Source organism: Staurois parvus, unplaced genomic scaffold (assembly GCF_062004578.1).
Source record: "Staurois parvus isolate SC_StPar_1 unplaced genomic scaffold, SC_StPar_1.0 ptg000574l, whole genome shotgun sequence".
In the NCBI taxonomy this organism is placed as follows: domain Eukaryota; kingdom Metazoa; phylum Chordata; class Amphibia; order Anura; family Ranidae; genus Staurois; species Staurois parvus.
Window position 1 is genome coordinate 1,814,166 of NW_028318370.1, and position 22,377 is coordinate 1,836,542.

At 47.2% G+C, this 22,377-nt stretch overlaps 1 protein-coding gene across 1 annotated transcript in view; it reads right to left on the reverse strand.

Annotated features, from left to right (window-relative positions):
• The window catches only part of LOC149450441 (uncharacterized), a gene marked incomplete at its 5' end in the record, with an annotated part of 316,412 nt that overhangs the window by 242,010 nt on the left and 52,025 nt on the right, over nucleotides 1-22,377 (reverse strand). Inside the window, 1 exon segment of the mRNA XM_089691949.1 lies at nucleotides 15,873-15,886. Coding sequence (XP_089548075.1) covers nucleotides 15,873-15,886 — 14 coding nt within the window.

Below are 22,377 nucleotides of genomic sequence, written 5' to 3' on the forward strand. Positions count from 1 at the left end.
TCTTGGTGCACCTTTTTTGATTCCTGTACACCCATGCAGATTACACCCAAAAGCATAGGGTTGTAAAGCTGTCATCTTTGAGGACGGATGTGAGTCGTCTCCATATGTCTATGGTTTGTTTTTTCCATTAAATTTACCTGCTACACTATGGGAGATTGTGTTTATTTTTTTATGGCACATACCCATATCCCATAAGAGGAGCCACTGTTTGATTATCGACCCCTAAGAGAAGGATATGTATGGATGGGGAAAGTGGATCAGTGGATATCAGTTGATGCTGAGAGGATTTGAGGGTTTGATCCCACTATACGCTTTGACCTTCACGGGTCGAAGCCTGGAGGTGAGAGGCTAATCTAGCCGTGTGTTGGAGTTTCTGCACCTGGAGTCACTTTATGATCACGTGTGCTTGCAATTGCAGTAGTGGTGTCACCCACCCATTGGACATTTGCCTACACATTTTTTATTTTACATTAGTGTTTTTAGTGTGATATTTTTTGCACCTTATTTGCATGATTGATCACAGTCTAATTATTATTATTGTCTATTGCTTTCATGTGTTAGAAATTGTCACAATTATTGTTACTACACAGTATTTATACATTATATTTTTTCTGATATTAGTTGATTATGTATTTTTGATCACTATGACCACTTGATTATTATTATATATATATTTTACTTCACAAGATGTATTATATTTGTTATATATATTTTTTATATATATTTTAAAAAAAAATTTTATCTTTATGAGTAGCGCCACATTTTTTGATTTTTATTTCTGTTGATCATGGGTATTTGATGTAGTGTTGGCGGCTTCTCTCTTAAGTTGATTGAATATAATTTTTGGGGAGTTTAGTAGTGTTGGAGGTTCACACCATCCCTGTTAGTTCACAATATATTTTTTAGCAGCGCAGGAGGTTCACATTATTCTTATGACTATGGATGTTTCCTCTCTCGTTACCCCCTTTTGGTATGTTAATGGTGGATAACAGATTACATCTGTGTACCTCCTAATTAGAGATGAGCGAAGTATTCAAAAATTCGATTCGACTGATTCGGCGAATTCGTGGACAATATTCGATTCGAGTCGAATATATTCGCTGTGAATTTAACTTAAAAAAGGGTGTTTCTAGGCTTCAGAGAGACTTAATATTAGTGCAGAACACTGTACCTTTAATTTAAATGCCCTTGGAGTCTGCTGGGGAAGAGAAATAATACTGTCAGTCAGTATGACATGCAGATGAGTGCCGTCGATCTTAGAATCACCGCACACTTCACTCATTTGGCCAGTCACGGGGCCAAAACCAGTGTTTGGAGCCACAGTGTGGCGGTGGAGGCAGCAGCAATGTGAGGCCATACAGCAACCTATGACAAAATGGAAACCAGCAGGAGTGTGAGGAGACCTCAAAGTGGCACATGGCAGAGTGGGAGCAATGGGAGGCGGTACAGGGACCCATGTCACACTGTGGACCCAGCAGCAGCGTGACGAGGCGGTACGGGGGCCCATGGTAGATTTGGGGCCTGGCAGCACCTATGGGAGGCCTGTAATCTGCCAGCAACCTATGACAAAATGGAAACCAGCAGGAGTGTGAGGAGACCTGAAAGTGGCACATGGCAGAGTGGGAGCAATGGGAGGCGGTACAGGGACCCATGTCACACTGTGGACCCAGCAGCAGCGTGACCAGGCGGTACGGGGGCCCATGGCAGATTACAGGCCTGGCAGCAGCAATGGGAGGCCCGTAATCTGCCAGCACCCTATGACAAAAAATGGAACACACCAGCAGTGTGTGAGGAGACCTGAAAGTGGCACATGGCAGAGTTATTTTGGCCTCCCTCTCAGCAGGTGTGAAAAAGGCCACCATTTTGGAACGGTAGCGAGGGTCCAACAAGGTGGACAGCCAAAAGTCATCCCTCTGTCTGATGGTTATTATTCGGCTGTCGGTACGCAAGCAAGCGAGCATGCTATGGACCATTTGTGCCAAGGAATGCGAGGGACTCCCTGCCTCCATCTCCACAGCATACTGCCACGGTGCGTCTGGGTCCTCTGTCTCCTCTTCCTCCTCCTCTACCAGATGCTCCTGCTCCTCCACTCCTGTCCGCTGAGTGGAAAAACCACCCATTTCACTCAATATTTCCTGAGCACCAATGTCCTCCTCTACCTCCTCCTCTTCTTCCTGTCCTGCCCCCACAGGGGTCATGTGGCGTTGAGATCTGTGCGCCACGTCTACCGCACCCTGACCAGCCATTATTAACAGCATTTGTTCCAGGACGTGCAACAGAGGAATGACGTCGTTCATCCCATAGTCCTGCCGACTCACGAATAGCGTGGCCTCCTCAAAGGGCCTGAGCAAGCGCAGGTGTCACGCATGAGCTGCCAATGGCTGACATCTAAGTTACACAGGGAGTACCTTTATCCGCTTTTAACATCAGGAAATCTGTGATGGCCTTTTGCTGTTCGTAAAGGCGGTCTAACATATGTAGGGTTGAATTCCACCTTGTTGCAACGTCACAGCATGAGGAGTCGGTACGGGGGCCCATGGCAGATTACGGCGCTGGCAGCAGCAATGGGAGGCCCGTAATCTGCCAGCACCCTATGTCAAAAAATTCAACACACCAGCAGTGTGTGAGGAGACCTGAAAGTGGCACATGGCATGAGAGACTGTGGACCTGGCAGCAGCATGAGGACGCGGTATAGGGGCCCATGGCAGATTAGGGGCCTGGCAGCAGCTATGGGAGGCCCGTAATCTGCCAGCACCCTATGTCAAAAAATTCAACACACCAGCAGTGTGTGAGGAGACCTGAAAGTGGCACATGGCAGAGTGTGGCGATGGAGACAGCAGCAATGGGAGGCCGTACAGGGACCCATGACAGACTCTGGACTTGGCAGCAGCATGAGGAGGCGGTATATAGGGGCCCATGGCAGATTAGGGGCCTGGCAGCAGCTATGGGAGGCCCGTAATCTGCCAGCACCCTATGTCAAAAAATTCAACACACCAGCAGTGTGTGAGGAGACCTGAAAGTGGCACATGGCAGAGTGTGGCGATGGAGACAGCAGCAATGGGAGGTCATACAGGGACCCATGACAGACTCTGGACTTGGCAGCAGCATGAGGAGGCGGTATATAGGGGCCCATGGCAGATTAGGGGCCTGGCAGCAGCTATGGGAGGCCCGTAATCTGCCAGCACCCTATGTCAAAAAATTGAACACACCAGCAGTGTGAGGAGACCTGAAAGTGGCACATGGCATGAGAGACTGTGGACCTGGCAGCAGCATGAGGAGGCGGTATAGGGGCCTATGGCAGATTAGGGGCCTGGCAGCAGCTATGGGAGGCCCGTAATCTGCCAGCACCCTATGTCAAAAAATTCAACACACCAGCAGTGTGTGAGGAGACCTGAAAGTGGCACATGGCAGAGTGTGGCGATGGAGACAGCAGCAATGGGAGGCCATACAGGGACCCATGACAGACTCTGGACTTGGCAGCAGCATGAGGAGGCGGTATATAGGGGCCCATGGCAGATTAGGGGCCTGGCAGCAGCTATGGGAGGCCCGTAATCTGCCAGCACCCTATGTCAAAAAATTGAACACACCAGCAGTGTGAGGAGACCTGAAAGTGGCACATGGCATGAGAGACTGTGGACCTGGCAGCAGCATGAGGAGGCGGTATAGGGGCCTATGGCAGATTAGGGGCCTGGCAGCAGCTATGGGAGGCCCGTAATCTGCCAGCACCCTATGTCAAAAAATTGAACACAACAGCAGTGTGTGAGGAGACCTGAAAGTGGCACATGGCAGAGTGTGGCGATGGAGACAGCAGCAATGGGAGGCCGTACAGGGACCCATGACAGACTCTGGACTTGGCAGCAGCATGAGGAGGCGGTATATAGGGGCCCATGGCAGATTAGGGGCCTGGCAGCAGCTATGGGAGGCCCGTAATCTGCCAGCACCCTATGTCAAAAAATTGAACACACCAGCAGTGTGAGGAGACCTGAAAGTGGCACATGGCATGAGAGACTGTGGACCTGGCAGCAGCATGAGGAGGCGGTATAGGGGCCCATGGCAGATTAGGGGCCTGGCAGCAGCTATGGGAGGCCCGTAATCTGCCAGCACCCTATGTCAAAAAATTCAACACACCAGCAGTGTGTGAGGAGACCTGAAAGTGGCACATGGCAGAGTGTGGCGATGGAGACAGCAGCAATGGGAGGCCGTACAGGGACCCATGACAGACTCTGGACTTGGCAGCAGCATGAGGAGGCGGTATAGGGGCCCATGGCAGATTAGGGGCCTGGCAGCAGCTATGGGAGGCCCGTAATCTGCCAGCACCCTATGTCAAAAAATTCAACACACCAGCAGTGTGTGAGGAGACCTGAAAGTGGCACATGGCAGAGTGTGGCGATGGAGACAGCAGCAATGGGAGGCCGTACAGGGACCCATGACAGACTCTGGACTTGGCAGCAGCATGAGGAGGCGGTATATAGGGGCCCATGGCAGATTAGGGGCCTGGCAGCAGCTATGGGAGGCCCGTAATCTGCCAGCACCCTATGTCAAAAAAGTGAACACAACAGCAGTGTGTGAGGAGACCTGAAAGTGGCACATGGCAGAGTGTGGCGATGGAGACAGCAGCAATGGGAGGCCGTACAGGGACCCATGACAGACTCTGGACTTGGCAGCAGCATGAGGAGGCGGTATATAGGGGCCCATGGCAGATTAGGGGCCTGGCAGCAGCTATGGGAGGCCCGTAATCTGCCAGCACCCTATGTCAAAAAATTCAACACACCAGCAGTGTGAGGAGACCTGAAAGTGGCACATGGCATGAGACACTGTGGACCTGGCAGCAGCATGAGGAGGCGGTATATAGGGGCCCATGGCAGATTAGGGGCCTGGCAGCAGCTATGGGAGGCCCGTAATCTGCCAGCACCCTATGTCAAAAAATTCAACACACCAGCAGTGTAAGGAGACCTGAAAGTGGCACATGGCAGAGTGTGGCGATGGAGACAGCAGCAATGGGAGGCCGTACAGGGACCCATGAGAGACTCTGGACCTGGCAGCAGCATGAGGAGGCGGTATATAGGGGCCCATGGCAGATTAGGGGCCTGGCAGCAGCTATGGGAGGCCCGTAATCTGCCAGCACCCTATGTCAAAAAATTGAACACAACAGCAGTGTGTGAGGAGACCTGAAAGTGGCACATGGCAGAGTGTGGCGATGGAGACAGCAGCAATGGGAGGCCGTACAGGGACCCATGAGAGACTCTGGACCTGGCAGCAGCATGAGGAGGCGGTATATAGGGGCCCATGGCAGATTAGGGGCCTGGCAGCAGCTATAGGAGGCCCGTAATCTGCCAGCACCCTATGTCAAAAAATTGAACACAACAGCAGTGTGTGAGGAGACCTGAAAGTGGCACATGGCAGAGTGTGGCGATGGAGACAGCAGCAATGGGAGGCCGTACAGGGACCCATGACAGACTCTGGACTTGGCAGCAGCATGAGGAGGCGGTATATAGGGGCCCATGGCAGATTAGGGGCCTGGCAGCAGCTATGGGAGGCCCGTAATTAGAGATGAGTGAATCGAACCAGGCAAACCGGAATTCGATACGAATTTCAGGAAATATTCGATTCGCGTCGAATCCGAAATTTTGCCTACTTCGAGTGCGCGAATCGAATATTTCCCGATCAGCCGGCAAAAGTGTCCCTGCAGTGAGCTCCGCTATTTCTGACAGTTCTCTGACAGAAGGAACACATGTAAAGCGGTTGAAACATTGTATGTATTAGTTTCCATTTAGGATACAGATGTTTCAACCGCTGTATATGTGAAGAAGCTGTCAGAGAACTGTCAGAAATAGAGAAACTCTGCACATACACTTTTTGCCGGTTTGGAATTCTTATTTTCATCCTACTTCTTCTTCTTCTTCTACTTCTTCATCCTCATCCTCATCCTCAGAAGAAGAAGAAGAGGATGAGGATGAAGAAGAAGAAGAAGAAGAAGTAGGATGAAAATAAGAATAATTCCAAGCCGGCAAAAAGTGTATGTGCAGAGTTCCTCTATTCTGCAGATACACTTAGAGGAGCTCTGCAGATACACTTAGAGGAGCTCTGCACATACACTTTTTGCCGGCTTGGAATTAATCTTATTTTCATCCTACTTCTTCTTCTTCTTCTTCATCCTCATCCTCATCCTCAGAAGAAGAAGAAGAGGACGAGGATGAGGATGAAGAAGAAGAAGTAGGATGAAAATAAGAATAATTCCAAGCCGGCAAAAAGTGTATGTGCAGAGTTCCTCTATTCTGCAGATACACTTAGAGGAGCTCTGCAGATACACTTAGAGGAGCTCTGCACATACACTTTTTGCCGGCTTGGAATTAATCTTATTTTCATCCTACTTCTTCTTCTTCTTCTTCTTCTTCATCCTCATCCTCAGAAGAAGAAGAAGAAGAGGACGAGGATGAGGATGAAGAAGAAGAAGAAGAAGAAGAAGAAGAAGTAGGATGAAAATAAGAATAATTCCAAGCCGGCAAAAAGTGTATGTGCAGAGTTCCTCTATTCTGCAGATACACTTAGAGGAGCTCTGCAGATACACTTAGAGGAGCTCTGCACATACACTTTTTGCCGGCTTGGAATTAATCTTATTTTCATCCTACTTCTTCTTCTTCTTCTTCTTCTTCATCCTCATCCTCAGAAGAAGAAGAAGAAGAGGACGAGGATGAGGATGAAGAAGAAGAAGAAGAAGAAGAAGAAGAAGTAGGATGAAAATAAGAATAATTCCAAGCCGGCAAAAAGTGTATGTGCAGAGCTCCTCTAAGTGTATCTGCAGAGCTCCTCTAAGTGTATCTGCAGAATAGAGGAACTCTGCACATACACTTTTTGCCGGCTTGGAATTATTCTTATTTTCATCCTACTTCTTCTTCTTCTTCTTCTTCTTCTTCATCCTCATCCTCATCCTCTTCTTCTGAGGATGAGGATGAAGAAGAAGAAGAAGAAGTAGGATGAAAATAAGATTAATTCCAAGCCGGCAAAAAGTGTATGTGCAGAGCTCCTCTAAGTGTATCTGCAGAATAGAGGAACTCTGCACATACACTTTTTGCCGGAAACTGCTGTATGGAGGAAATGTCCCAGAACTGTCAGAAATAGTCTATTTCTGACAGTTCTGGGACATTCCCTCCATACAGCGGTTGAAACATTGTATCTATTTGTTTCCATAAATGGATCCATTTATGGAAACAAATAGATACAATGTTTCAACCGCTGTATGGAGTGAATGTCCCAGAACTGTCAGAAATCGTCTATTTCTGACAGTTCTATGACATTCCCTCCATACAGCGGTTGAAACCGCTGTATGGAGTGAATGTCCCAGAACTGTCAGAAATAGACAGAAACTGTCACAGAACTGTCCTTCTTCTCATCCTTCTCCTTCTTCTCATCCTTCTTCTCATCCTTCTTCTCATCCTTCTCCTTCTTCTCATCCTTCTCCTTCTTCTCATCCTTCTCCTTCTTCTCATCCTTCTCCTTCTTCTCATCCTTCTCCTTCTTCTCATCCTTCTCCTTCTCCTTCTTCTCATCCTTCTCCTTCTTCTCATCCTTCTCCTTCTCCTTCTTCTCATCCTTCTCCTTCTTCTCATCCTTCTTCTCATCCTTCTCCTTCTCCATCTTCTCATCCTTCTCCTTCTTCTCATCCTTCTCCTTCTGCTTCTCCTTCTTCTCATCCTTCTCCTTCTTCTCATCCTTCTCCTTCTTCTCATCCTTCTCCTTCTTCTCATCCTTCTCCTTCTCCTTCTTCTCATCCTTCTCCTTCTCCTTCTTCTCATCCTTCTCCTTCTGCTTCTCCTTCTCCTTCTTCTCATCCTTCTCCTTCTTCTCATCCTTCTCCTTCTTCTCATCCTTCTCCTTCTCTTTCTTCTCATCCTTCTCCTTCTTCTCATCCTTCTTCTCATCCTTCTCCTTCTTCTCATCCTTCTTCTCATCCTTCTTCTCATCCTTCTCCTTCTTCTCATCCTTCTCCTTCTTCTCATCCTTCTCCTTCTCCTTCTTCTCATCCTTCTCCTTCTTCTCATCCTTCTCCTTCTCCTTCTTCTCATCCTTCTCCTTCTCCTTCTTCTCATCCTTCTCCTTCTCCTTCTTCTTATCCTTCTCCATCTTCTCATCCTTCTCCTTCTTCTCATCCTTCTCCTTCTCCTTCTTCTCATCCTTCTCCTTCTCCTTCTTCTCATCCTTCTCCTTCTCCTTCTTCTCATCCTTCTCCTTCTTCTCATCCTTCTCCTTCTTCTCATCCTTCTCCTTCTTCTCATCCTTCTTCTCATCCTTCTCCTTCTTCTCATCCTTCTTCTCATCCTTCTTCTCATCCTTCTCCTTCTTCTCATCCTTCTCCTTCTTCTCATCCTTCTCCTTCTCCTTCTTCTCATCCTTCTCCTTCTTCTCATCCTTCTCCTTCTTCTCATCCTTCTCCTTCTTCTCATCCTTCTCCTTCTCCATCTTCTCATCCTTCTCCTTCTCCTTCTTCTCATCCTTCTCCTTCTCCTTCTTCTCATCCTTCTCCTTCTTCTCATCCTTCTCCTTCTCCTTCTTCTCATCCTTCTCCTTCTTCTCATCCTTCTCCTTCTCCTTCTTCTCATCCTTCTCCTTCTCCTTCTCCTTCCTCATCTCCAAGGGCATTTAAATTAAAGGTACAGTGTTCTGCACTAATTTAAAGGCTCTCTGAAGCCTAGAAACCCTTTTTATAAGTCATCTTCGTAGCGAATAAATTCGCATCGAATCGAATTTCTTCCTGAAATTCGCCGAATCAGCCGAATCGAATTTTTGAATACTTCGCTCATCTCTACCCGTAATCTGCCAGCACCCTATGTCAAAAAATTCAACACACCAGCAGTGTGAGGAGACCTGAAAGTGGCACATGTTTGGGGCATGATTCATGGCGGATTTAGTCAGTTGTGTCAGGAACTGGTGGTTTGAAATCCAGACTAATCCACGCCTGATTCATTTTCACAAACGTGAGTCTCTCCACACTTTGGGTGGACAGTCGTGTCCTCCACGGAGTTACAATACCTCCTGCCACACTAAACACGCGCTCCGATGCCACGCTACTGGCCGGGCATGACAGCCTTTTAAGGGCAAATTCAGCTAGTTGGGGCCAAAGGTCAAGTTTCGTTGCCAGGTAGTCAAGGGGATTGTCTACCTCGGTTGGCAGGGTGCTGTCCAAGTAGGCCCAAGCCTGTTGTTTGAGCTCCTGCTCCAGGTCCACCTGATGCTGCTGCTGCTGCGGCTGGTTAGTAGTTTCCTCACTGCGCTGGTGAAGAAAGCTACTCATCATCGACTGCAGACTGAGGCAGCCGCTGCTGGTGGAGCTGCCACTGCTCCTACCACCCCACCCCTCCCCTGCTGCCATGGCAGCGGAACGCGAGCGCACAGGGCCCACAGTGTCTGAGGATGGACATTGGCGCACAAAGGCAGAGACCAACTGACTACATAGGTGGTTTTTATAGTACGTTATTTTGGCCTCCCTCTCAACAGGTGTGAAAAAGGCCACCATTTTTGAACGGTAGCGAGGGTCCAACAAGGTGGACAGCCAAAAGTCATCCCTCTGTCTGATGGTTATTATTCGGCTGTCGCTACGCAAGCAACCGAGCATGCTATGGGCCATTTGTGCCAAGGAATGCGAGGGACTCCCTGCCTCCATCTCCACAGCATACTGCCACGGCGCGTCTGGGTCCTCTGTCTCCTCCTCCTCCTCCTCTACCAGATGCTCCTGCTCCTCCACTCCTGTCCGCTGAGTGGAAAAACCACCCATTTCACTCAATAATTCCTGAGCACAAATGTCCTCCTCTACCTCCTCCTCTTCTTCCTGTCCTGCCCCCACAGGGGTCATGTGGCGTTGAGATCTGTGCGCCACGTCTACCGCACCCTGACCAGCCATTGTTAACAGCATTTGTTCCAGGACGTGCAACAGAGGAATGACGTCGTTCATCCCATAGTCCTGCCGACTCACGAATAGCGTGGCCTCCTCAAAGGGCCTGAGCAAGCGCAGGTGTCACGCATGAGCTGCCAATGGCTGACATCGAAGTTACACAGGGGAGTACCTTTATCCGCTTGTAACATCAGGAAATCGGTGATGGCCTTTCGCTGTTCGTAAAGGCGATCTAACATGTGTAGGGTTGAATTCCACCTTGTTGCAACGTCGCAGATCAGGCGATGCTGTGGAATTCCGTTCTGCCGCTGCAGCTCAAGGAGGGTGTGCTTTGCGGTGTAGGAATGGCTGAAATGCATGCAAAGTTTACGTGACATTTTAAGGATGTCTTGCAGTGGGATGGTGGATTTTAGGAACCGCTTGACAACCAGATTGAACACGTGAGCCATGCATGGCGCATGGCACAACCTTCCTTGACGCAGAGCAGACACCATGTTCTTTCCGTTGTCGGTCAACATGGTTCCGATTTTCAGTTTGCGCGGAGACAGCCATCTGTCGATTTCTCTGTTCATTACACTGAGAAGTTCCTCCCCTGTGTGACTACGTTCGCCAAGGCATACCAGGTGCAGAACAGCGTGACACCGTTGCGCCCTGCACATGTGATATGCCGGTCGGGTAATGGGACTTGGCACGGGGGTGGCGGCTGAGGACACGGCGGAAGAAGAGGTGGTAGAGGCGGACATCTTTTGTGGACCAAGGACGTGCAAACGTGGAGGCAAAAGCGGCGTGACCTGTCCAAGTTGCTGGTGCGGCTGTGACGGCACCACGTTCACCCAGTGGGCCGTAAATGACATGTACTGTCCCTGACCGTAGTTACAGCTCCACACGTCGGCGCTGCCGTGCACTTTGGCAGAGACCGACATGCTCAAAGACTGACCCACCATGTCTTCTACATGTGAATGCAGGGCTGGCACTGCCTTTTTGGCGAAGAAATGACGGCTTGGCACTCTCCACCGCGGCGCGGCACAAGCCATCATTTCTCGGAAAGGTGCTGAGTCCACCACTTGGAAAGGGAGGGACTGCAGCACCAGCAACTTGGACAGGAGGACGTTCAGCTTTTGCACCGTCGGGTGCGTGCTCGCAAACTGTTGTCTCTTGGAAACGGATTCCAAGAAAGACTGCTGACGGAATCCGTGAACAGGAGTAGCAGGAGAAGGAGCATCTGAACGAGCGGAAGATGCCAACGAGCGACAACTCCCCTCAGCAGAGGTGTTGGAGCCTTGACTGGCTGATGGAGGGCGATTGACGTCGGGTGACGGAGCAAGTAACGGAGCGGGTGATGGAGCGGGGGCTGGGGCGGGCAGAACCGCCGTATCTTTATCACGGTTTTCCCAGGCCACCAAATGGCGACGCTGCATATGCTGCCGCAACGCTGTGGTCCCAACATGGGCCCCCTGCCCACGCTTGACTTTCTGGCCACATAGTCGACATACGGCTACGTTTACTTCCTCGGGCGGCTTGACGAAAAATTGCCACACCGCCGAGTAGGAAACTTTGCCCCCGATACTCCTCACTGGCTGACTGCTGCTTCCTCCGTGCACACCGGCACCACTACTGGCCGTGGTGGTAGGCTGCAGTGGAGCTGGTGCTCTACTCCGTGGCTGTTTGGCTCCACTGACACTGCTGCGACCCTGCTGCCTCCTGGACAACCCACCGACTGTTTCGCTCGCTGCCAAGCTGCCACCCTCTTCTCCTGATGATGCGGAAGAAATTGCCTGATGACGACGAGGCTGCCAAGTGCGATCAACCTCCTCATCATCAAGTAGGGTCTCCGCCTCACTACTAGCCCCCTCGGCTGCGTCTGGGTCAGGAGACAGACCTGTCTCTAGACCGGCTACTGAGCCACTCTCCTCGCCAGTACTTCTTCGCCTGGCTGCTGAAGAGGCGGATGTCTCCCCCCGTTCCTGACCGCCCTCTGTTAGCTCTTCCTCACTGTACAGTGGGGCTGAGCCCACAGCATGCGATACTTCGCTTGGTGAGGGAACACCAAAGGACAGGGGCAGGTAGAGGACACGTGATTTCAGTGGGCTTGGTCCCGGGCCATGCCAACTAACGGTTGTGTCTGACGTACCCACCGACCGTTGGCTGTAGGTGTCAGAGGTGACCTGGGAAGAGGAAGACGACCGAGCCAACCAATCGATGACGGCAGGGTTGTCGGTGGAGACACGACCGCTGGATGACACCGGGAGCACTGGCCTCTGGCTGCGAATAGTGCTGCCTCGACCCCTTCCTCTGCTGCCACGTCTGCTCGCTCCTAAAACATTGCCTCCTCTGCCACTCCTCTGCATGTTGTCTGACATACTCTTTAATTCAAAGATTCTGTGTCCCTGAGTAACAATTCTGTGTCCCTGAGTAACAATTCTGTGTCTGTCCCTGAGTAACAATTCTGTGGCCCTAAGTAACGGTTCTGTGGCCCTCAGTAACAATTCTGTGTCCCTGAGTAACGTTTCTGTGGCCCTAAGTAACAATTCTGTGGCCCTCAGTAACAATTCTGTGTCTGTCCCTGAGTAACAATTCTGTGGCCCTAAGTAACGGTTCTGTGGCCCTCAGTAACAATTCTGTGTCCCTGAGTAACGTTTCTGTGGCCCTAAGTAACAATTCTGTGTCCCTGAGTAACAATTCTGTGTCTGTCCCTGAGTAACAATTCTGTGGCCCTAAGTAACGGTTCTGTGGCCCTCAGTAACAATTCTGTGTCCCTCAGTAACAATTCTGTGGCCCTAAGTAACGGTTCTGTGGCCCTCAGTAACAATTCTGTGTCCCTCAGTAACAATTCTGTGGCCCTAAGTAACGGTTCTGTGGCCCTCAGTAACAATTCTGTGTCCCTGAGTAACAATTCTGTGTCTGTCCCTGAGTAACAATTCTGTGGCCCTAAGTAACGGTTCTGTGGCCCTCAATAACAATTCTGTGTCCCTGAGTAACAATTCTGTGGCCCTAAGTAACAGTTCTGTGGCCCTCAGTAACAATTCTGTGTCCCTCAGTAACAATTCTGTGTCTGTCCCTGAGTAACAATTCTGTGGCCCTAAGTAACGGTTCTGTGGCCCTCAGTAACAATTCTGTGTCCCTGAGTAACGTTTCTGTTGCCCTCAGTAACAATTCTGTGGCCCTCAGTAACAATTCTGTGTCTGTCCCCGAGTAACAATTCTGTGGCCCTAAGTAATGGTTCTGTGGCCCTCAGTAACAATTCTGTGTCCCTGAGTAATGTTTCTGTGGCCCTAAGTAACAATTCTGTGGCCCTGAGTAACAATTCTGTGTCTGTCCCTGAGTAACAATTCTGTGGCTGTCCCTGAGTAACAATTCTGTGGCCCTAAGTAACGGTTCTGTGGCCCTCAGTAACAATTCTGTGTCCCTGAGTAACAATTCTGTGGCCCTAAGTAACGGTTCTGTGGCCCTCAGTAACAATTCTGTGTCCCTGAGTAACAATTCTGTGTCTGTCCATGAGTAACAATTCTGTGGCCCTAAGTAACGGTGCTGTGGCCCTCAGTAACAATTCTATGTCCCTGAGTAACAATTCTGTGGCCCTAAGTAACAGTTCTGTGTCCCTCAGTAACAATTCTGTGTCCCTCAGTAACAATTCTGTGGCCCTAAGTAACGTTTCTGTGGCCCTCAGTAACAATTCTGTGTCCCTGAGTAACGTTTCTGTGGCCCTAAGTAACAATTCTGTGGCCCTCAGTAACAATTCTGTGTCTGTCCCTGAGTAACAATTCTGTGGCCCTAAGTAACGGTTCTGTGGCCCTCAGTAACAATTCTGTGTCCCTGAGTAACGTTTCTGTGGCCCTAAGTAACAATTCTGTGTCCCTGAGTAACAATTCTGTGTCTGTCCCTGAGTAACAATTCTGTGGCCCTAAGTAACGGTTCTGTGGCCCTCAGTAACAATTCTGTGTCCCTCAGTAACAATTCTGTGGCCCTAAGTAACGGTTCTGTGGCCCTCAGTAACAATTCTGTGTCCCTCAGTAACAATTCTGTGGCCCTAAGTAACGGTTCTGTGGCCCTCAGTAACAATTCTGTGTCCCTGAGTAACAATTCTGTGGCCCTAAGTAACGGTTCTGTTGCCCTCAGTAACAATTCTGTGTCCCTCAGTAACAATTCTGTGTCTGTCCCTGAGTAACAATTCTGTGGCCCTAAGTAACGGTTCTGTGGCCCTCAGTAACAATTCTGTGTCCCTGAGTAACGTTTCTGTGGCCCTAAGTAACAATTCTGTGGCCCTCAGTAACAATTCTGTGTCTGTCCCCGAGTAACAATTCTGTGGCCCTAAGTAACGGTTCTGTGGCCCTCAGTAACAATTATGTGTCCCTGAGTAACGTTTCTGTGGCCCTAAGTAACAATTCTGTGTCTGTCCCTGAGTAACAATTCTGTGGCCCTAAGTAACGTTTCTGTGGCCCTCAGTAACAATTCTGTGTCCCTGAGTAACGTTTCTGTGGCCCTAAGTAACAATTCTGTGGCCCTCACTAACAATTCTGTGTCGGTCCCTGAGTAACAATTCTGTGGCCCTAAGTAACGGGTCTGTGGCCCTCAGTAACAATTCTGTGTCCGTCAGTAACAATTCTGTGGCCCTAAGTAACGGTTCTGTGGCCCTCAGTAACAATTCTGTGTCCCTGAGTAACAATTCTGTGGCACTAAGTAACAGTTCTGTGGCCCTCAGTAACAATTCTGTGTCCCTCAGTAACAATTCTGTGTCTGTCCCTGAGTAACAATTCTGTGGCCCTAACTAACGTTTCTGTGGCCCTAAGTAACAGTTCTGTGGCCCTCAGTAACAATTCTGTGGCCCTAAGTAACGGTTCTGTGGCCCTCAGTAACAATTCTGTGTCCCTGAGTAACAATTCTGTGGCCCTAAGTAACAGTTCTGTGGCCCTCAGTAACAATTCTGTGTCCCTCAGTAACAATTCTGTGTCTGTCCCTGAGTAACAATTCTGTGGCCCTAACTAACGTTTCTGTGGCCCTAAGTAACAGTTCTGTGGCCCTCAGTAACAATTCTGTGTCCCTGAGTAACGTTTCTGTGGCCCTAAGTAACAATTCTGTGGCCCTCAGTAACAATTCTGTGTCTGTCCCTGAGTAACAATTCTGTGGCCCTAAGTAACGGTTCTGTGGCCCTCAGTAACAATTCTGTGTCCCTGAGTAACAATTCTGTGTCTGTCCCTGAGTAACAATTCTGTGGCCCTAAGTAACGGTTCTGTGGCCCTCAGTAACAATTCTGTGTCCCTGAGTAACAATTCTGTGTCTGTCCCTGAGTAACAATTCTGTGGCCCTAAGTAACAGTTCTGTGGCCCTCAGTAACAATTCTGTGTCCCTCAGTAACAATTCTGTGTCTGTCCCTGAGTAACAATTCTGTGGCCCTAACTAACGTTTCTGTGGCCCTAAGTAACAGTTCTGTGGCCCTCAGTAACAATTCTGTGTCCCTGAGTAACGTTTCTGTGGCCCTAAGTAACAATTCTGTGGCCCTCAGTAACAATTCTGTGTCTGTCCCTGAGTAACAATTCTGTGGCCCTAACTAACGTTTCTGTGGCCCTAAGTAACAGTTCTGTGGCCCTCAGTAACAATTCTGTGACCCTGAGTAACGTTTCTGTGGCCCTAAGTAACAATTCTGTGGCCCTCAGTAACAATTCTGTGTCTGTCCCTGAGTAACAATTCTGTGGCCCTAACTAACGTTTCTGTGGCCCTAAGTAACAGTTCTGTGGCCCTCAGTAACAATTCTGTGGCCCTGAGTAACGTTTCTGTGGCCCTAAGTAACAATTCTGTGGTCCTCAGTAACAATTCTGTCTGTCCCTGAGTAACAATTCTGTGGCCCTAACTAGCGTTTCTGTGGCCTTAAGTAACGATTCTGTGGCCCTCACTAACAATTCTGTGTCCCTGAGTAATGTTTCTCTGTCCCTAAGTAACGTTTCTCTGTCCCCAAGTAACGTTTCTGTGGCCCTAACTCTGTCCCTAATACAGAGCGGTCTGCCTCTCTTGAATGACTGGAGGCAAATGAAGAATTCTAAAATGGCCGCCATTTATAGCTCGACCATTACACAGTGCTGGCTGGCTGGCTGGCTGGCTGCTGATTGGCTAATGCGATCACATGTCATTAAGGAATGCATTATGGGTCAGCGCGCCTTGTCTGCGCGCCTTCCCAGACATCCCCGCTCCGTCGCCGCACATGTCCGCCGCCATTTTAGGAAAAATTTTGATTCGCGCGTCCGAAGTAGGCTATTTTTCGGATTCGGCGCTAGAGAAGGGCAATAAAACTAATAAGGAATGAAGGACCTCAGTTATGAGGAACGACTACAAACATTAAGCTTGTTCTCCCTGTTGGGGGAGGAAACTACATAACCTAAGGCCTCTTATGAAGACGTGCAGCCAAACAATGAAGTTGACAGTACAATCTCAAACTGTGTGAGGGGTTCTTTACCGTTAGAGCAGTAAGGATGCAGAACTCCCTTCCACAGTTGGTGGTGTCGGTGGGGAGTGTAGATAACATTTTAAAAATATAGTAATCACAAACATTCAGATTGAACTGGATAGGCTGGCGTCTTTATTCAACATTACCAGCTATGACTATGACCCCTCTTTAACTTCATTTAACCACATAAATCAATGCCTCTTGTGGTTGGACATTGCACGTATCAGGTCACGTGTACAGAAGATGAAAATGTGATTAATTATGTCACAATTTGTCACTGATAGAATGGAGCTGTTAATATTTAATTGAGGTCAATTAAGTCGTTGTGATTGAATCACTTGTACACAAAGGAGCTGCTTGCATAAGCTCTTTGCTTTAAGAGTTCTCCAGCATACTGTAAATTTTCCAGATTTATCATTGGATTATCCTATAGAAAGAGTATAGAAAAAATATGCTATATGAAATCTCTAGACACAACTGATATACAAAAATATGTCTTACTGATGAACGGCACCACTGGACATATAAAGATGTCAATATGATATACAAGGGGGGGAGCAGCTATCTAGATCTTGGAATCCAAGGTATTAAACCACAATTAATATTTAGAACAGCGCTCCTCAACACCTTATCTTATAGCATAAATATGCAGACCATCTTTATATGCCAAAAATGAAAAACAAATATAAATAAATAGAAAATCTCTAATGTGCAAAAAAATTATTTTTCGACCATTAACCGCTTGGGAACCGTCCACAGTACTTTTACTGAGGCAGGGCAGCCCCTGTGCGCAGGATTACGTATATATACACGTGATCTTGCATTTCTGAGTAGGGGGCCTGCGCCCACCCTATCCACGCCGCCGATAGCAGCCCCGGGTGTCAATTACTGGGTCTCGGCTGGTGATTACCAGCCGGAGCCCAGTGATTACCGGCAATCACCGATAGGGAGGAGAGCTGCACTGTTTACAATGCAGCTCTCCTCCCTGTCAGTTTGGGCACATTGATAGGGATGGCTGAGCATAGCCATCCCAATCAGTGTACTTACAGTGAAACACCCCCCCCCCCGAACACTCCCATCACACAGTTAACCCTTTGATTGCCTCCAAAGTACTACACTGTCAGTGATTTTTTTTTGCACTGATCACTGTATTGGTGTCACTGAGGATGTCAGTCCCCCCCAGTGTCAGAATGTCTGCCGCAGTCCCGCTATAAGTCACTGATCGCTGCCATAAGTCACTGTTTACTGACATTATTACTGTAGTATTAAAAAAAAATTCCAGTATCCATACCACCATTTGTAAACGCTATAACTTTCACGTAAACCAATTAATTTACACGTATTGTGATTTTTCTTTTTTTTTTTGCAAAGACAGGTTGCATAATACATTTTGGCCTAAATTTATGACAAAATTTAATTTTTACATTTTTTCACTGGACATGTTTTATAGCAAAAAAGTAAAAAATATTGATATTTTTCTCAAAATTGCAAAAAATAAAAACCACACAGGCGATCAAATACCACAGAAAGAAAGCTCAATTCATGTGAAAAAAGGACATAAATTTAATTTTGGTGCAGCATTGCATGACCGCGCAATTGTCAGTTAAAGTAACGCAGCGCCGTAACACAAACGGCTTCTGTAACTACTTCCTGACTGCCCTATAGCATAAATACTGTAACAGGGCGGCACGGGTGCACAAAATCATGTATATAAATGTGATTCACGCTCCCGTGGTTTTCGCGCTCCTCCCAGATAGCGTCAGATTGCCTGTCAGTACACCAGTCATCACATTTAACCCTTCAATTGCCAGGAACACGCTCATACACAATAAACCTCCATTGCTATTATAGTGTCTGAACGGATCAAAATCTTTGATCAAATCAGTGCTATACCAGCGTTCACATTAGTATAGCATCCCCAAAAATGCAGCATTAGCGGGATCAGCCCTGGCACCTGCCAGCACCTGCGTTTAGCCCCTACGCTTACCCCCCCCCTTCTCCCCCAGCAAGTGCAGTGTCAGTAGGTCACTGTCACTTAATACGTTGCACATAAAACCGCAGTGTTTGCAGAATCAGGCCTGATCTTTGTTAGTACTTGCCAGTAAATTTTGATGACTCTCATATGCAGTACTAGTACTAGTGCCACACTACCTTTTGGTGAACTGGCGAGCACCAGTGGCCTAGTACATCCTGGTCTTTCACATACCAGCACTGCAGTATCACTTGGTGACGTGGAGAGTCCCATAAGCGCAGTACAAGCTGGTGCGGTGGCGAACACAAGTATTGTCCCGAAACCACCAAAAAATCGCACACAGGCCCATAGAGCCCCTAGTATCCTTCCACATGTGCTTGCAAATCCTGATTGGCAGCCCACAAATTATTCAGCACCCATACTTCCCCCTTGATTTTTTGGAGTAGTTTTTCATGGAAGATCTGTATGCATTGATTGTGGATCAAAACAATTTATATGCACAAACATTTATCACCGCCAACCCAAATTCAAACCTTGCCAGACCATTCGCATGGAAACCCATTACGGTTTCTGAATTCAAATTTTTTTGGGGGGCCTAACCCTCAACATGGGCATTACTTAAAAAAATTAATTGCGGTTGTATTGGTCCACAGATCAGATTCATCATATGCCCGTCTTCTCTGCTTCCATGGCCAGACAGAAATATGAGAGTATAATGTGTTTTATGCATTTCAACGACAATACACTCTGTCGTACTCGGGGTGACTCTGAATTTGACCAGTTTCACAAAATTCGTCCCGTCGTAAATTACCTTAACCAAAAATTTGCAGATGTTTATACTGCCCAGCAAAACATCTGCATTGATGAGTCCCCTATTAATTTTTTTGGCTGCCTTGTGTTCAAACAATTTCTCCCCAGCAAGCGTGCCAGATATGGGGTCAAGATGTAGAAGACCTGTGAGAGGGCAGCAGGCGTTACATATAAGTTTCAGATTTACGAGGGAAAAGATAGTCACGTGGAGCCCCCCGAATGCCCAGACCACATGGGGAGTAGTGGTAAGATAGTTTGCGACTTGGCGTCATCCTTTTTCCATATGGGGTACCACTTACATATGGACTATTTTTATTCAAGCATGCCACTATTTAGACATTTGTACAATATTGGAATTGGCGCATATGGCACCATACGACCTAATGTGTGCCCACCATTAGAAGTGGGTGGATGCAGGGCTGTATATTCTAATGGTGGGCATACCACACACTTTTTCTGGCAGAGATTTTTTCTCTTATTTTCATTCAGCCCACAGGCTGTATACAAAAAAAAAAAACATATCCTCCTAGATTGTAAGCTCAAAAGAGCAGGGCCCTCGAACCCCTCATGTATTCTATTGTTACTGTATTGTCTCATGTACTGTCCCCGCACTCTAATGTACAGCGCTGAGCAAACCCTTTGGTGCTATATAAACACTGTATAATAATAATAATAATAATAATAATATCATATATACCCAACAAGAACCAGCAATGCACTGGTACATCACTGGACTTTGAATGGTTATACCAGGAAGATGCCTACAGCTGCAGGGGGGGCAGGGCCCCCACCCAAAGCACCTTGTCGCCATGTTGATGGGGATAAGGGCCTCTTCCCCACAACCCTGGCCGATGCTTGTTAGGGTCTGCGGGCGGGGGCTTATCAGAATCTGGAAGCCACCTTTAACAAGGGGGCCCCCAGATCCCAGCCACCCTATGTGAATGAGTATGGGGTACATGGTACCGCTACTCATTCACAAAAAAAACAAAAAGTGTAGTGTAAAAAAAGACGGGGCACGGTCTTTGACAAGTCCTTTAATAAAAGAAAAATCTAAAAGAATGTCCCCCGAAGTAGATCCAACATTAATCACAAAGCCCGCTGCAGGCGACCCGAAAAAAGAAAGAAAAAAAAAAGGTTACATTACTGACGATGGCTGCCCAGCCCTCTGCTGTGAGCTTGGTTTACAGTTCTTAAATATGTAAGGGTGTATGTATGTGACTTACAGTGAAGTCGAATGATTTCAAAGTCAGGGGACATGCTGATTTAAAGCACGCATATCGCATGAAAAGTAGTGTATTCGTTACTTAAGAAATTGTTGCAGCTCCAACCAAGTTTGAACCACACCAATATGAACGCTCTAATAGCGGTCACATTGAGTGCGACTTGGCATGTGATTTGCATGACATGCGACTGCCAAGTCGCACCCTATTGTCTGCTATTAGAGCGGTCAACATGGGTGCGTTTCTGACACTGATTTCTAAAGTAGTACATGTACTACTTTTGTGGCGATTTGCATAGATATCTGTGTTAGATGTCTTGCAAATCGCAAGGAAATCGGCATCTTCACTGTAAGTCGCACGATTTCTAAATCGGCTTTGATGTGACCGCGGTGTAAGGCCTTTTTATGTTTGATTTCCTGAGTGTTTTTCCGATTAATGGGAAATCCTGCATACTAGCAAAAGTGAATTGACATTTTCAGTATTGCATGCGAGATGTGGTCATGTGACTGCCTTAACTCATGTGATAATCTGGAGTGAATTCTGCCCATAGTGCCAATAAATATTGCCATGGGGTTCCCCTTCACATCCCTGTTCAATGTTCTGTTGTATGCTGCACAGGTACACTTCACTGTGGCTTTCTTTCTGACTCTGGTTTGTAGGGCCTGTATACCAAGGGTTAACGCAGGTGGGAATTGGATTCATCAGGTGTAAACACTTTCTCTGACCAAATGAATGACAGTGGTGGGAGTGGCCTATGTTATATAAAGAGTTGCAGTAGTGGGTGATTTATTTCCTCAGAAGAGGCCAGGTTATTTTCAGCAAGTCCTTGCCTGTGGGGAGGAAGAAATATTGTGGTGAATTGCCCCAGGCCACACTCACGCTTTGTTTTGATCTGGGCTGTAAATGTTTTGCATTTTTTTCCTTCTAAGGTGTGTTTGTGTGTTATTGTACAATGATTGTGTGTTTATTATCTATGCATTGTAATCCTAACACGTGTCAATTGCTCTGCTCTTCCAAATCGGCACTTGGCTATAGTTTGCTTGCTTATTTAGACTGAAATGCAGTTTTCGGACAAACCTGATGAGAAATGTATGTGTGGGGGATTTGGGGAGGTGGGAGGTGTTTGTTATTTTGGTATGTATATTTTTATATTGATATTTTGATCTGCAGCCTGTTTTGTGGATAGATAAGCCTAAGTGATTCATATTAACCGTTTGTTTCCTGCGGTAACCTGTGAAAGCACAGTTCATTAGAAGTATAATCTTTTAAATTGTAAGCTCTTATGATCAGGACCGTACTATTTTAGCAACATCAATCCTGCTTTTTTTTTTCCCTCCAAGAAATTGAATACCTACTTGTTGCTGCTGTCCAAATAAATGTGGAATATGTATTTGTTCAATAAACATTTGGACTATGTTTATTTTTGGGGGGGTTATTTCATGTTCAAGTTCAATATACTAGCACCCCTAACACTTATGTTTTGCGAGCTATATAATATGCCCAAATCTTCCTTGTTAGAGTGCACATATGCAAGTATGTCCAAACTAACAAACCAAAAGCCCCCTATTGCACCACAAGACCATGTTATTTACCAATGAATAGGTCGTGTTCAATGTGCAGCTAGCTATTCTTTTTCTACAATCCTCTTAACAGTAATAAATTAGGCCCCCAATTTATGTTGACTTTGGCCCTTTACAGGCAAACATATATTCACCAATGTCATATACACAGTAGAGCTGCAAACATACATTCACCAATGTCATATACACAGTAGAGCTGCAAACATATATTCACCAATGTCATATACACAGTAGAGCTGCAAACATATATTCACCAATGCCAAATACACAATAGAGCTGCAAACATATATTCACCAATGTCATATATACAACAGAGCTGCAAACATATATTCACCAATGCCAAATCCACAATAGAACTGCAAATATATATTTGTGAATGTCATATACACAATGGAGCCGCATGTAAAATTGCTATGGCGCACAAATAAACGCCAAGACGGATGTTGGAGGAGGCGCTAGAGCAGCTTTCATAC